This window comes from Rousettus aegyptiacus, unplaced genomic scaffold (assembly GCF_014176215.1).
Source record: "Rousettus aegyptiacus isolate mRouAeg1 unplaced genomic scaffold, mRouAeg1.p scaffold_m13_p_8, whole genome shotgun sequence".
NCBI lineage: Eukaryota > Metazoa > Chordata > Mammalia > Chiroptera > Pteropodidae > Rousettus > Rousettus aegyptiacus.
This window is the reverse complement of record NW_023416311.1, coordinates 5,269,731-5,283,460: the sequence shown is the minus strand read 5'-3', so window position 1 is coordinate 5,283,460 and position 13,730 is coordinate 5,269,731. Positions and strand designations below refer to the sequence as shown.

The 13,730-nt window shown below is 57.6% G+C and overlaps 1 protein-coding gene across 6 annotated transcripts in view; it reads left to right on the top strand.

The window, feature by feature from the left end:
* ABCC1 (ATP binding cassette subfamily C member 1) overlaps positions 1–13,730 on the top strand; it is a 117,503-nt gene that overhangs the window by 87,874 nt on the left and 15,899 nt on the right. For all 6 annotated transcript variants that reach the window (XM_036226247.1, XM_016156959.2, XM_016156957.2 and 3 more), the window contains 4 exons: positions 1,228–1,395; positions 2,766–2,949; positions 11,872–11,962; positions 12,692–12,824. In XM_036226247.1, the coding sequence (XP_036082140.1) occupies positions 1,228–1,395; positions 2,766–2,949; positions 11,872–11,962; positions 12,692–12,824 (576 nt within the window). The remainder of the gene's footprint in view (positions 1–1,227; positions 1,396–2,765; positions 2,950–11,871; positions 11,963–12,691; positions 12,825–13,730) is intronic.

Sequence of the window (13,730 nt, the reverse complement as noted above, 5' to 3'; positions counted from 1 at the left end):
CACGAGATGGGATTTACCGTTACTCCCATTAAGGTCGAGGAAAAGGAGGTGTAGAGAGGAGACTCAGCGACTCGCCCAAGCCCCTTCCCATCGCCGGGCCTTTGCACGTTTTTCCCTCTGCCTGGCAGGCTCGGTCTAGCGCCCACTGACGATCATCTGGCACACACTCAGGAAGTACACACATTCCCCAGCGGCACCAATGAGCTTTCCTGTTTTCAGTTACAAGCCAGTGGCTTCCACCGGCTTTCTCGATGAATGATTTCTTTTATTTGAGGGAAATTTTCCACTCGTCGGAAAGAAAAGTTACTAACGGGGCTCTTTGGGTTTACAAGTAGCATAGAGTGAAGGCCGACAGAGGGGCTGGGACAGGCAGCCTGGCTCCCCCTTTGTCCTTTGTCTCTGCTTTTCTGCACATCAGCTTTGCTGTTGCTGTTGTTTTTAAGTGTCTGTTTCTGCCACTCGGTGACTCCTAACTCTCCCTGTCTGATCCCAGCACCAAAATTTAGAGGGAGAGAATATGATTGGCCTAGCTGGGATCTGGTGTCTGCCTCTGAGCCAAAAGGCTGTGGCCAGAGGGACTGTCTGAAAGACCCCAGCTGCCAGGACCCCACTGCGGTGCGTGGGAAGGACGGGCACATCTCAGAAGAGGGTGGCAGGGAACCCAGTGTGTCCACTTTGATTCCCCAGCCACATGTGGAGACGGCATTGGGCTATCGTCAAAGGAGGGCCAGGGCTGCTGCCGTGTGGGCCACGGTGCTAGTGAGTGGGGCTCGATTCCAGCGCCCCCGGGGTACGGCCTCCTGGACTGAATGTGACGTCACCGGTGAGCGACAGAACAAGCTTGCAAAACTGTTAGCTGTTAATGGGAACAACAATAATATCATCGTCACTACATCCTCGGGTGCCTCCATCAGACTCAAAGACCGGGAGCCTTTCCTGTAGCCACGCTTCGCCCAAGGCCCGCTCCGTCCCGGCCGTCTGCTCAGCAGCCTGCGGGAGGCTCAGCTTTTCTCTTACGCTTGTTTTACACTTGAGGCTAAACCTCGTGCTGGGACTTGAAGTCACGTTCCTGCAGGTGCAATCTCATGTTTTGCCTCTTCTCAAAGAGGAGGGGGCGGGCGCAGCCCCCCAGGGCCTCCAGCCTGGGTCTGCGTCCTGAGCCGGTCGCCCTTTCCACATGTGTCGAGGCTCCCCAGGAAACCCACCCTCTGCCGCGTGTCTCCCCAGGGCGTGAACCTGTCTGGGGGCCAGAAGCAGCGTGTGAGCCTGGCCCGGGCCGTGTACTGTGACTCCGACATCTACCTCTTCGACGACCCCCTCTCGGCAGTGGACGCCCACGTGGGAAGACACATATTTGAGAACGTGGTCGGCCCCAAGGGGCTGCTGAAGAACAAGGTACCTGCATGAGGGGTGGGCTCCCTCGGGCTTCGGTTAAGTCGGAGCGTGCCCCTCTGGGAATTCTTGACTTCCCAGGCTTTTTTTTTTTTTTAACTTAAGAACACATTTCAGTGCTTCCCTTGGAAACCCTCCCGGGCCAGCCTTCTTGGTCTTGTCATCATGCAAGAAAGTCCTTGGCACCAATGTGAAGTCATTGCCTCACGTGGCCATAAAAGGCCCTTCTTCTTGGTTTAATAATGGGAGTGGCTTCACAGAGAGAAATCCTACCCCATGATGCCCAGTGAGTGAGCAGGCACCTTTCCTGCCGAGGTGGCCATGGGCCAGGGGACGGAGTTTTAGAGCATGAAAACGGCCACAACACCTTGGCCCGACAGGAAATGTTTCTTGTCCTCTTTTATTATTTTTACTTTTTGTGGAAAGTATGGGGTGCTGGTGGGAAGTACTGGTTCTGTTTTCCCTGATTAAAAAGTAACACATGCTCATGAAAAAAATATAGGACATTCAGAAAAACATGAAAAACAAAAGCAATTACGAATCATCCCATTGCTTAGAGGTTTTCGTATTTCTTTCGAGTCTTTTTGCCGTGTGTATGAACTTTTTAAAAAGGCTTATCACATCATGCATTTACATAGTAAGTGTCATGCCATTTAACCCATCGTAAACATCCCTATACACACTGCAAAAATTCCGTATAGACATAATTTTTAAATATGAAAAAATTTGGTATCAAACTGATAGATGCCCACAGTAACTAAATCAAAGAGTATGAGAGTTTATGTAAAGTGAAAAAAAAAAAAAAATGGCCCTAGCTCCTCCCTTGAGAGCAGGAGGGCATCTGGTCCTTTAAGAAAAAGTTTGTCAACGCATGTAAACAGTTTGATGAGTGTCTTCACAAACTTTCGGATCGTTAGGCAAAATATATACACAAGTACAAAATCTATAGTTTTTTTGGGGGGGAGGATGGGAGTGGTGGTTACTTAAAAACTTAAGCCATCTCGTGCAAATTATTTTGCTTCACTGTCATTCTTTTATTTATCCACACGTGCCTGGTTCCCTCCCTCCCTCCGCTCTTCAGATCTTTGCTCAAAAGTAGCCTTTCGTCCGTCGCCCTTGTTAAAGCTGCCCACGCCCACCCTCAGTGTCCCTGCCGCTGGCCCTGGAAATCTGGAGCAGGGATCCTTCGGTCCTTCCCTGATGCCCCACCCGCCCCAAAGCTGCTGGCCCCTGGGGCTTGAACGGAAGCACCCACAGCTTGGAGCATTCCTGCCCTGCTTCTCCCGGCCGACAGGCGCTCCTCCACCTAGGTGGCGGGTGATTCCCCCTCGCACGCGCGGGCACTGACTCGCGAGTCTCCGCTTTGCCCGCAGACGCGGCTCCTGGTCACCCACGGCATCAGCTACCTGCCGCAGGTGGATGTCATCATCGTCATGAGTGGCGGCAAGATCTCGGAGATGGGCTCCTACCAGGAGCTGCTGGCCCGGGACGGGGCGTTCGCCGAGTTCCTGCGCACGTACGCCACCGCTGAGCAGGAGCAGGCGGAGCAGGACGACGGTAGGCGGAGCCTGCAATGATCCCATCCCCTGATCCCCCCAGTTCCCCCCCTTGCTGCAGGGCGGCTAGTCAGTGGCAGGGCTGTGCCCGGCGCCCTCAGGAACCATTTGGAAGGACCGTCTCCCCTCCTCCAGGGCTGGATTGAGAGGGGGTCCCTGTGCTGTGGATTTGGGCCTCCTGAGCTTCAGGGTCCTCGTGATAAAAACAGGCACAGTGATAATTAGTCCTCTGGGCTTCCAGGAGGCTGTGGGAAGCCAGTAACATGCAGTGCAGTCCAGCCGTGAGCTTCGGGAGGCTCGGTGGTGGAGCAGGCAGCCTCCCGGTCGGCAGGACCTGGGTTCAAATCTCAGCTGCTGCTCTGACCAGCTGTGACCTCAAACCCACTCTGAGCCTCAGTTTCCTCACTGACAAAGCAGAGTAACAACAAAGTCAGCCTTCTGGCATGCGGTATAGATTGGACGTGCTACATTACACAGAACCCAACACGAAGTATCAGGTGAATGCCAGCTGCCGCCAGTATCCCCTGCGAAAAGTTGCCTCTTTCTCTTACCCACCGCCCTTGGTACCTGCAGCTCAAGGCAGAGCTGCCCACTTCCCAGCCACAGAGCCCAGGCCCGCACCGCCCCCCCCCCCCACCCGCCCCAGACCAGGATTCTGAGAGCGAGGCTAGTCTGGGAGGCTCCCTTTGGGTTCTAGGCTGGGACCGCACCCCATCTTTATTTGAAGCAGGCAGGATGAGACTTCTAAGAATCCTTTTCCCTCGTATCAGTTGGCTTAAAGTTCAGAGGACTGGTTTGCAGCCTTTCCAGGTTGCCCGGTGTTGCGTCAGTCAGATTGGCATCTCAGACGGTCCTCTGCTCACTTCCCCGCTCGGGGCTCTGACCGGTGTCAACACGGGGAGTTCATCTGATGCCTTTTCGGCTTTGGTTTCAGCTGTTGCTAAAAAGAGCAGAGCTGCACAGAGGTCACCTGTCCTACCCTGACCTCCCCCTCCCAGGAGCTAATTACAGACATCGCGAGGCTCCGCGGTGTGTTTGTCACATACTTGGGCCCCAAACAGGTCTCAGATAGACTGCGTTCGAGGGCGAGGCCACAGAGCTGCCCTGTGGCACCACTCCCCTGGGCAGAGTGGTCACCGAAGCGTCCGCGCCGGGAGGGCACACAGCCGAGACAGCGATGGTTACCGAGTGCCTGCCGGAGCTTCCGTTCTCTGCAGGGCCCATCTCGCTGAACCCCGCAAAAGCCTGTGAGGGACGTAGAATGATTACTCCCGGTTCTCTGGTGAGGAAACAGGCTTAAGGAAACTTGCCCCCCCCCCCCGTCTGTGCGAAAGGGGCTGATTACTAAGACAGCTACTTACTATTCATTGATTTCATCATTCAACAGGTGTTTATCAAGCACCTACTATGTGCTAAGTGCTGGTATTATTTCCCTTGGGCTACTGTAACAAAGCCCCACAAACTGCATGGCTTAAACGACAGAAATGTCTCATCTCAGAGTTCCGGAGGCTGGAAATCTGGGATTGGGATGGAGCAGGGTCGGCTTCTGCTGCCTCTGAGGGAGAATCTGGTCCACGCCACTCCTCGCACTTTGGGGGTTTGCTGGCAATCTCTGCCATTCCTTGGCTCGTGGAAGCATCAGCCTGATCTCTGCCTTCATGTTCACACGCCGTTCTCCCGTGTGTCCATTTCTAAATCCTCCCCCCCCCTTTTTTTTTTTTACAATGATGCCAGTTATATAGGATCAGTGCCCTAATGATCTCGTCTTATCTGGTCAGATCTGCGAAGACCTCGTCTCCAAATGCAGTCCCGTTCTGAGGTACTAGGAGTTGGGACCTCATATGAGTTGGGACGGGGCTACAGTTCAGCTCATAAGAGTACCGTTCTAGGTTTTGGCAATATATAGACAAAGCCCTGTCCTCAGGGAGCTTAGAATCTAGTGGGAGAGAAAGGCAGTAAGCAAATCAGCAAATACAGAGGGTTTCATAGAGCATTAAGTGCTGCGAATGAAAAAAAAAAAGCAACATAATGCGCTGGGGAGTGATCGGGCCGGCGACTCAGGCAGAGTGTCAGAGAAGCCCTCTGGGGCGGTGACTCCGGCATGGAAAGGGGCCAGCAAGGAAGGGCTGGGAGGAACAGTGTCCGACTCAGGGAACAGCCAGCGCAAAGGCCTCAGGCGTGAGCTCAGTTTGTTGAAGGAACAAACGGAAGGCCAGTGCGGCCAGACCACGGTGGGCATGAGGCCGGCTTACAGTTCGCTGCAGGAGTCCTCGTGGCTTTTAATAAGCGCTCTGTGGAGGTAAAATTCACATTCGGTACGATCCTCCCAGTGGAAGTGTACGATCCGGTGACTTTTAGTCTATTCAGAGTCGTGCCACCGTCACTCACCGTCCGTTTGAGAACGTTTTCATCGCCCCCCAAGAAAACTTCGTATCCGTCAGCAGTCACCGCCCCATTCCCCCCCCCCCCCCCCCCCAAACCCCTCGCTCCTCAAGTCCGAGCAGCCGCAGCCTCGCGTCCTGTCCCTGCAGGTGTATCTAGTCTGGACATTGCGTGTAAGTAGAATCCTGCAGCGCGTGGCGCTTTGCGACCGCCTTCTCTCGGCCTCACGTTTCCGTGGTGACACCGTATCACGCTTCATTTCTTCCGACCGTTGACTGATATTTCATGGTGCGGATATAGCACATCGTGCTTATCCTTGGACGGACGTTTTTATGAGTTGGTTTCACTTTTGGGCAGTTAGAGACAGTGCGGCTGCGAACACTGGTGGTTTTTACAGAAAAACGTTTGGTTTTGCCGGCGTGGGAGAGAGCTGGCCCTCGCGGCAGCTTTCGGACGCCCTGCGTGGACTGAGTTTCTGCACGCTCATGCTCACTCGTGGCTGGGAAGTTCTGCTTTAAGTCCAGCCCGGTTTCTTCTTGCTGCAGAGTCTTCTTCCTCTGACTGTCTCTCCGCCCAGGTCAAGCCAAGGTCACGTGATGGGCAGTGGCGCCTTCACCACCTGCTTGGTGGGCTGCATTTAAGCAAAAACAACCTCTTATGCTTTCCTACTTGACACGTGTGGATTCGAGTCTCTTTCCCAAAGCGGGGTCTCTCTCCCCTTTCTCTCCAGATGAGCGGGGACCGTCCTTAAACCCTGCTGGCCACAGATGGCTTTTTTCCGTTCCCTTCCTCCCCAGCAGCAGTTTATGTAGAGCATGGCATGCTGCCAATTATTTTCCTTTTTTTTTTTTTTTTTTTTTTGGTGCATGTCAGCACTTAATTTGGTGATGAAAGTCCCGCCCATCACCCTGGCACTGTGGGGTCATTTCCCCAATTCGGCCACCCAGCCTGCTGCCAGGCGGGACACAGAAGACCTCAGCCTGTGGGTGTGAAGCCAAGCCGGGCAGCCCCCCTTCTCTTCCCATCTCCCTGCAGGGTCCCCCGATGCGAAGCTCAGCTGCAGGGCCTAGTCTCACTCAGCCGGCTCCAAGCCCCAGTGACCTCGGATTTATTTGAACCATATTCTTGGCTGCTCCTAAAGAGAAACTTTTTTCCCCCCTTATTGGCTTAATCAGCCCTTTCTTAGAACACCCAGCCTGAAGGGGGAGGGGTGTTAGTTTGGGGGGATTCTTTCTCATCGGGGTAGGGAAGGGGAGACATAACAAGGAACCAGGCGTGGGCTGGGGCTGTCTACCACATAGATTTCTAGAAAACTTTTTTTGGGGGGTGGTGAAGAGATTGACAGACCTTCGTACCTGGAAGGTGAAGAGCGTTTTTACCTGCTGCGCTTTCTTTCTTAGGAACTCGACCTAGAGCAGGGAACATTTGTGCCTCCCAAGGGCGCTTTGCGACGTCTGCAGACATGTTTGGTTGTCACAGCTGAGGTGGGGGCAGGTGCCTCGTGTGCGTAGGAACCAGAGATGCCCCCCGAACACCCTGCGGTGCACAGCCCGCCTCCCCCCGCCCACCTCCCCCACCACCAACAGCTCATCCGCCCACCGAAGTCAGGCCGGTGAGAAACCCTCTTCGCCCCGGCCTCAGGCCGCCCAGGGCCTTGTCATCTTGGGGGAAGGACCCAACAACGGGTCTGCTTTTCAGAGCCTCATTTGAGCCCTCTCTCAACCGCCTGACTCATCATTTTTTCCCTTTTTCAGGTTCATGCAGAAATTTTTTTTTTTTTTAACCAGTTATAAAATCAGTGTGTGCTCACTGTGGGCAAATGCAGACTGCGGAAAAGCGCAGGGGACCAGGAAAAGGAACACCCACCCCCCCGCCACCCAGAGGGGGCCGCGTTGGCGTTTGGCCTCCTTCCCACCCCCCTTTTCCAGGCCTCTTTCCCTGACGGTTCGGGCCCTTTTGGCATCGATTCTCCCGCCCTTCCTTTTTCTCTTTTCCTAACGTCGGGGCACGAGCGCCTCCCCGTGTTCCAAACCCTGCGGTAAGCCCCGAGCAGCCGCCGGAGAGCCCGTCCGCGGGCCGCACGTTCCTTCGGGCTGTCCTCACCGGCCATATTTCTCCCTCTTGGGCACGAAGAACGTACAGGCCCCGTCGGGGAGGGGAAGGTCAGGCAACGCGGCCGGTCACTTCCGTTTTTGGGCAAAAACGAGGCGTTGACTGACTACAAAGCGGCGACTTGGATCCTTCTCTCACGGGAGGCTTGCCCGCTGGCCCTTGCCCAGATGGAGTTCCAGAACCTTCTTGAGTAAAGGCAGTGCTGCTGGAATAAACAGTTGAGCCTTTGCGAGGCCAGCGGCTGGCTGAGCGCGCTGCCCAGGCACCGCAGCCCCACGCCTGGCTCAGGGAACAGTCGTTGGACTTCAGGTTTCGTGCCTTTACTTTAAAAAAAAAAAAGAATTATTTTATCGCATCATTTGTTTATCTCCACCTACCCGGCTTTTTTTTTTTTTCTCTGTAGCACTTACCACTGTCTGACAGCAAATTCTGGACCTACTAGTTGTTTATTGTCTCTCCCCTCCCCCCCCCTTGGAATTGAAGCTCCGTGAGGGCTTTTTGGCCACCTCTGTACGCCCAGGACTGAGAACAGTGCCGTGTCGTGGACACTCAGTAAATGGCGTGGAGTGGACAAGTGAACGAATCACTCCTCGACGGTTTAAGTCTTGCCCTGTGCAAGCAGTCTGTAGGTCTGTGGGCTCGGGACATTAACACAGCTCCACGCATGTCCCAGGCGAGAAGAAAACACGAGCCGATCTTACCCCCGTCTCTCAGGGCCGGTTTAGAAGTCAGCCTCGCGGGCGCTGGGTGCGAGGGGGCGCCTCCTGCCTGTTCACCTGGCAGTCCGTTGGTCAGCCTGGCCCTCAGAGGTGTCCAGGGTGCCTGTGGTTTGCCACAGGGACCCCTGATACTTGAGCCACTGTGCGAAATGGGGTCCCTTGAATCGTGCAGCGCACACCCTGGGCAACCTCGCGTGGCCGTCAGATGCGCCAGGTGCTGGGAAGAATGTGGTGGGTAAGACCCGGTCCGGCTCACAGTTCGATGGGGGTGACATCTTAGTGTCGGAGGCCAGCCTGGGAGGCCGTGAGAACCCCGAGGAGGGGGTGGGGTCCCCCTCCTAGCCCGGAAGGGTCCAAGATGGTATCTGAGCCAAGTCGCCTTCGCGTCCCCATTTCTTGGCTCCGTGTGTAGCTGGCTCAGAGTGAGGTTTGATGCTCTTGAGGAACTAAAGGCTGTGAGCTGAGGCCCGTGCCGCCTCCCAGCCATCACACCTGCCCTGCCACGGTGTCATTCTTTCTTTCTTTCTTTCTTTCCTTCTGCTGCCGTGAAATCAGGTGTAAACGTGGAAGGTTGGTCTGCATTTTTCTAGCTCTTTTTATGTTTAAAACACTTACGCCTAGAACTTTTGGAGAAAGAGCCCAGCTTCATGCGGCGTGCTTCTGAGGGCTCTACCCAGGACGTGTGTGATGGGGAAACCGAGGCACAAGCGCAGCAGGTCCCTCAGCCATCCTCGCCCCTCGCCCCTGAGAGAAGACATCCATCCATCCCGTCTGGGCATTTAAGCGGCGGCTCAGGGAGGGAGTTTTTGCCTTGGTTCTTAACACTTTTCTTGGATCTTGTGACTTCCCAGGCGACAGTGAGGTGGACACGGAAGAGGAAGGTCAGTGGCGCTTGGGCTAGGAGTGGCCGTGCTTGCAGCACGAGGTTGCGGAGGGACTTGTGCTGTGTCCGCATGCTGGGGACGGGGCCCCCGAACGCCTGCACTCACACCCCCTCCCCCCGCTCATCTAGCAGACCTCCGCTGGGCACCTGCCATGTGCCAGGCTCTCTGGTGGCCGCTCCGAGATACAGTTTGAAGCTCCAGCTCTCTCTGCTCATCAGCCGGGGGACCTTGGCTAAGCTTTACTGTCTCATCGGTCAAAAGACGATGACCAGCATGCCTCAAGGGAGATGCTGCTCGCGAAATGCCTGGCGCATAGTAGACGGACAATGAATGGCAACGGTTTGATTGTTATGATGCCACTCACACCTCCTGGGCGCGGGCAAGGCCCAGGCAGGCCACGACAGTGCAGGCGAGGAGGGCCTGAGGCAGGGACCACGGGTGGCTGTGGGCACCCACAGGCGAGGTGTCTTCTAGCAGGATTTCAACAGGAAGAGCTGCCCTGTCCTCCTCTGGTGATGTCGTGGCCCGAAGTGTTCGTGGAGCGGGCCCATCCTCCCTGCCTTGCATGACCAGCAGTGTGTGGCTGAGGTCCAGACAGAGTGAGTGCCCTTTTGTAAGCCCCGGAAGCCGGCCCTGGCCACTGAACAATGAGGGTGTTTACTGAGAAGTCACCAGGTAGCTTAGAAACCAAAGGCAAAACTGGACAGGCACGACTTGGGAAACGGGAGCTCTGGGAATGAGATTCCTAGAGGACAGATCCGTTGGAACTGTCTTTGGTCCTTGCAGGGCCAATGACAGTTCAAAGTCCTGGGGGAGGGGTTCCGATGGGCTGACCTTGGGCAGCTCCCCCCTTGGCTGGGGGAACCTGGGGCTCCCTGATGGACCGGCCTGCCGAGACCAAAGGATGAGGGACAGGGCTGATCCCCTGCAGAGAAAGCAGACGGGATGCGGGCCGGCTCACGTGCCCCCGGCCCCCTCCTGCGTTCTGAGCCCCTCCCCTTGTGCTGGAGAATTTTCCAGCTGCACCACCTGGCGCACCAGCCTGTGGGCTCATTGGGTTGAGAAGGGGAGGCAGCCACAGGAGGCCACCGTGGGGGCCCCCGTCCATGCCCTGTGGCTGCTGCTGAGTGAGGACGGGGAGAAGGGAAGGCTGGGGCCGACACAGGGCTGCCCGGGCAGCTGGGAGACAGCGTGGCTCTGAAGCCCCTGCTCCCAGGACGGGCGTCGCTGGGAGTGTGTGTGCAGGCAGCCCCGCCCCTGCACAGAGAAGGAAGGTCAGGGCCAGGCCTGGGCCCCCGAGGCTGGCACGCGTGTGAGCACTGCGCATGTGGCTGTGTGGGCCGCCCCGCCTGTTAGCGCCCTCTGCCTCGTTCGGTTTAGCTTTTTTTGTTTGTTTGTTCGTTTGTTTTTTAATTTAAGAAAAGATGCCGCCTCGGGGTGTTTCAAGCAGTGATTCTCCATCCTGGCTGTGCTCCAGAGTTATCTGTAGGACATGTTTAAGATGCAGGTAGCAATAAGCACAAGGGTGTCTTGCGCTCGCCGAGCACCGTGAGGGTAGGTGCCGAGGTGGCTCCCGCTTTGCCGATGCAGCCGTGGAGGCTCAGGGAAGCTAATCGCTTTCCAGGTACACACAGCTGGGAAGCGCGAGAACACTTCATACCCGACTGTGCCCTAACTCGGCACGGGGCCCCCCGTCTCCCTGGCAGAGTCACCGCAGGCGCCGGGGCTGGACCCCGGGCTGGACCCCGGGCATCCCCGGTGGTTGGGCCACAGCCAAGATCGAGAGTCACGGCTGCTCCGAGGAACGAACCCCAGCTTTCTGCCGTCTTTGTTTCCCCGTGGCCGTCACGCCAGAGGGCCTGTCTTTCTGGATTTAAGCTTTGGTGCATGTCACATCAGCATGCTGCCCGGTCGCCCCGGCCGCGTATTTATCCCCTTCCGTGACTTCTCCGCGCATCCCTCCCCTCCTTCGGCCCTTCGTGCTTCTCTGTCGTACTCCCTCCCAGCACCAGGAAGGAAAGCAGAGCGGCGTGGAGGGCGGTAAACGCCTCACCGAGGACTTGGGGAGGTTAAAGGAGATAGGGTATTTCAGCCCTGCGCTGCGGGCGAGCACTCACCCTCACCTGATACACGCGGCCATACCGTCGCCGGGGTGGTGGTGATAAATGTTGAGTGGGCGCTTCCTGGGGTAGAGGCAGAGGGCTGGCTGACGTGTGCCCCGTGGTGGCCGGAATGGCCATTAAAATACCTCCTTACTGTTGGGGAAGCAGCCGCTGCCCCAGGTCCCTCCTACTCTGGACCTTCTGAACCTCCCTGTCATCCAGCCTCCAAAGGGTTAACTTGGCATGGCTGGGGACCCCCCGGGACTCTTATTGGCCGGTGCCAAAACTGACTGTGAATTTATTCCGAGTGCCGCCTCAGCGCTGAGGGCGCTTGGGGACCAGGGGGCTGTGCCTTTCCCCACTGCGCGGTCCCTCGCATCCTGGCCCCTTCAGCCAAGCTTCGTGGAGCAGACAGACCGTCAGATGAAGAAGACTGTAGCTGTTGCTGCTGGCACAGGGCATGTGCTCAGGCCCAGTGCCCTCAGCCAACAGGGCCCCCAGACCATGGCGAAGCGCCATCCCAGCCCCCAAGGGAGCCAGCTAACTGGTAGTTGGCTCCTGCACCCAGCCGGAAGCCTGCTTATGGCCTCAGCAAAGCAGGTCTTGCTTTCTGAGTTTCCTGGAGGCCGGATTATCTGCCATCTCCCCTCTAAGTGGCACGTTTTCCTTGTCTTTGGTTTTGGCATTGCTCTTGAAACCACGACCCTGCCCCCTTTCCTGCCAGGGTTCGGGGGCACGAGCGTCCCAGGGAAGGAGACGAGGCAGATGGAGAACGGCACGGTGGTGACAGACTCCGCGGGGAAGCAGCCGCAGAGGTAAGGGCCGGGCCGGGGGCCTGTCGCTGTGGGTTCTCCAGGCACCCCGTTCCGTTCCCACTGCCTGTGGGGAGAGAGGCGGGACAGGGTGCCATCTCTAGGCTTAGCTCAGTGTCTCTCACAGCCCGCAGCCAAGGCGTCCCGCAGGCTGGGGTCTTATCCGAAGGCTCTCTAGGGGCGGCGGATCCACGTGGGCCTCCCATAGCTGTGGGCAGGTCTCAGCTGCTCAGCTCCTAACCGGCCGCAGGCCTAGGAAGCCCCCAGCCCCCAGCTCCCATGGCCCCTGCAGCCCGGATGCTTGCCTCAGCGGGGCACGCAAACCAGGAAGCAGTCGAGAGAGTGGGCGACCAGACAGATGGACACTCTGTCCCCTCTGCTCGCGTGGGTCCGGGCCGTGGCAAAGGGAGATGTTCTTGTGTGCACGCTCTCTCTCACACCCACACGCATGCACCCACCCACCCACCCACGTCATTCCCCAAGGTGCCAAATCCCCAGTGAACAGGACTGCCTCGGGCAGGAAAGACCTCTGGGTCACATGACCTGTGGTGATGTGATGGTCTGCATGAAGCCCGCGACCACCGCTGGGCAGGAAAAGCATCTCGAACACCGCCGGCGTAAAGGAAGGCTCTTCCCCGGGGCCCCGGAGCACGACCCTCCCCCTCTGGGCAGCACCCGAAGACCCTTCGCCAGTCTTCCATCGATGACACCCGCGTGCCTCGCTTTCCCCAGACAGCTCAGCAACTCGTCCTCCTACAGCGGGGACGCCGGCCGGCGCCGCAACAGCACCGCCGAGCTGCAGAAGGCCGAGGCCAAGGAGGAGAGCTGGAAGCTGGTGGAGGCGGACAAGGCCCAGACAGGCCAGGTGAGGAGCGGCCCACCGCCCGGCACTGCGGCCGGCGTGTGCGGCGCCTCCCTGCGCGCCGGGCCCGTGCGGAGCCCGCTGTTTGTCGTAGCTCGTGTCTTCGACACAAGGAGCCTATAGAGGTCCTGTCCGAAGGACAGGAAACCGAGGCCCGAGAGCCTCGGCGACTCACCCCGGGTCGCAGCCGGTGAGTGGCAGAGCCGGGGTTTGAACCCCCGGCGGTCAGGCTCCAGGGGCGGCACTCGTGGTCTCTGCCGTACGGACTGCCACCTCCTCCTGGGGGCGTCTCGTTAGCTGTGGGTAGCGCGGACACTGTAAATCGGGGCTTCCCACCACGCCCGGTTCAGGGGCTTGGGAGATGGCTTCAGGCTGTCACGGACACAGCGCCGAAGGACGTTCAGTGACGTAGTCGGAAGACGTTTTCCTTCACTTCCCCTTTAGCTCTTGTGACGATATCGGTGAGACTCTCCAGCTGGTCGCCAGCTCTTCTGTAATACCCGTCTCGGTCCGTTAGGGCTGCTGTAACAGGATCTCATCGACTGGCCGTCTTAGAAACACATTTATTGCTCCCACTTCTGGAGGCCCCAAGTCCAAGACGAGGGCCCCAGCGGATCGAGTGTCCGGCGAGGGCCCGCTTCCTGGTCCATAGAAGGCTGCCTTCTTCCCGCGCCCTCACGTGGCTCCAGGGGCGGGGGAGCTCTCCGGGGTCACCTTTACGAGGGCGCTGATCCCATTCACGGGCCTTCACCTTCACGACCTCATCGCCTCCCAGAGGCCCTCCGCTCCTTACAACCTCACCTTGGGGGTTAGGATTTCAACACAGGAATTTTGGGGTGGGGGGGGCACGAACATTCAAGTCTCTAGAGCTAAGAGTCACTAACTTTTCTTTGTAACAAGCAGAGTGGG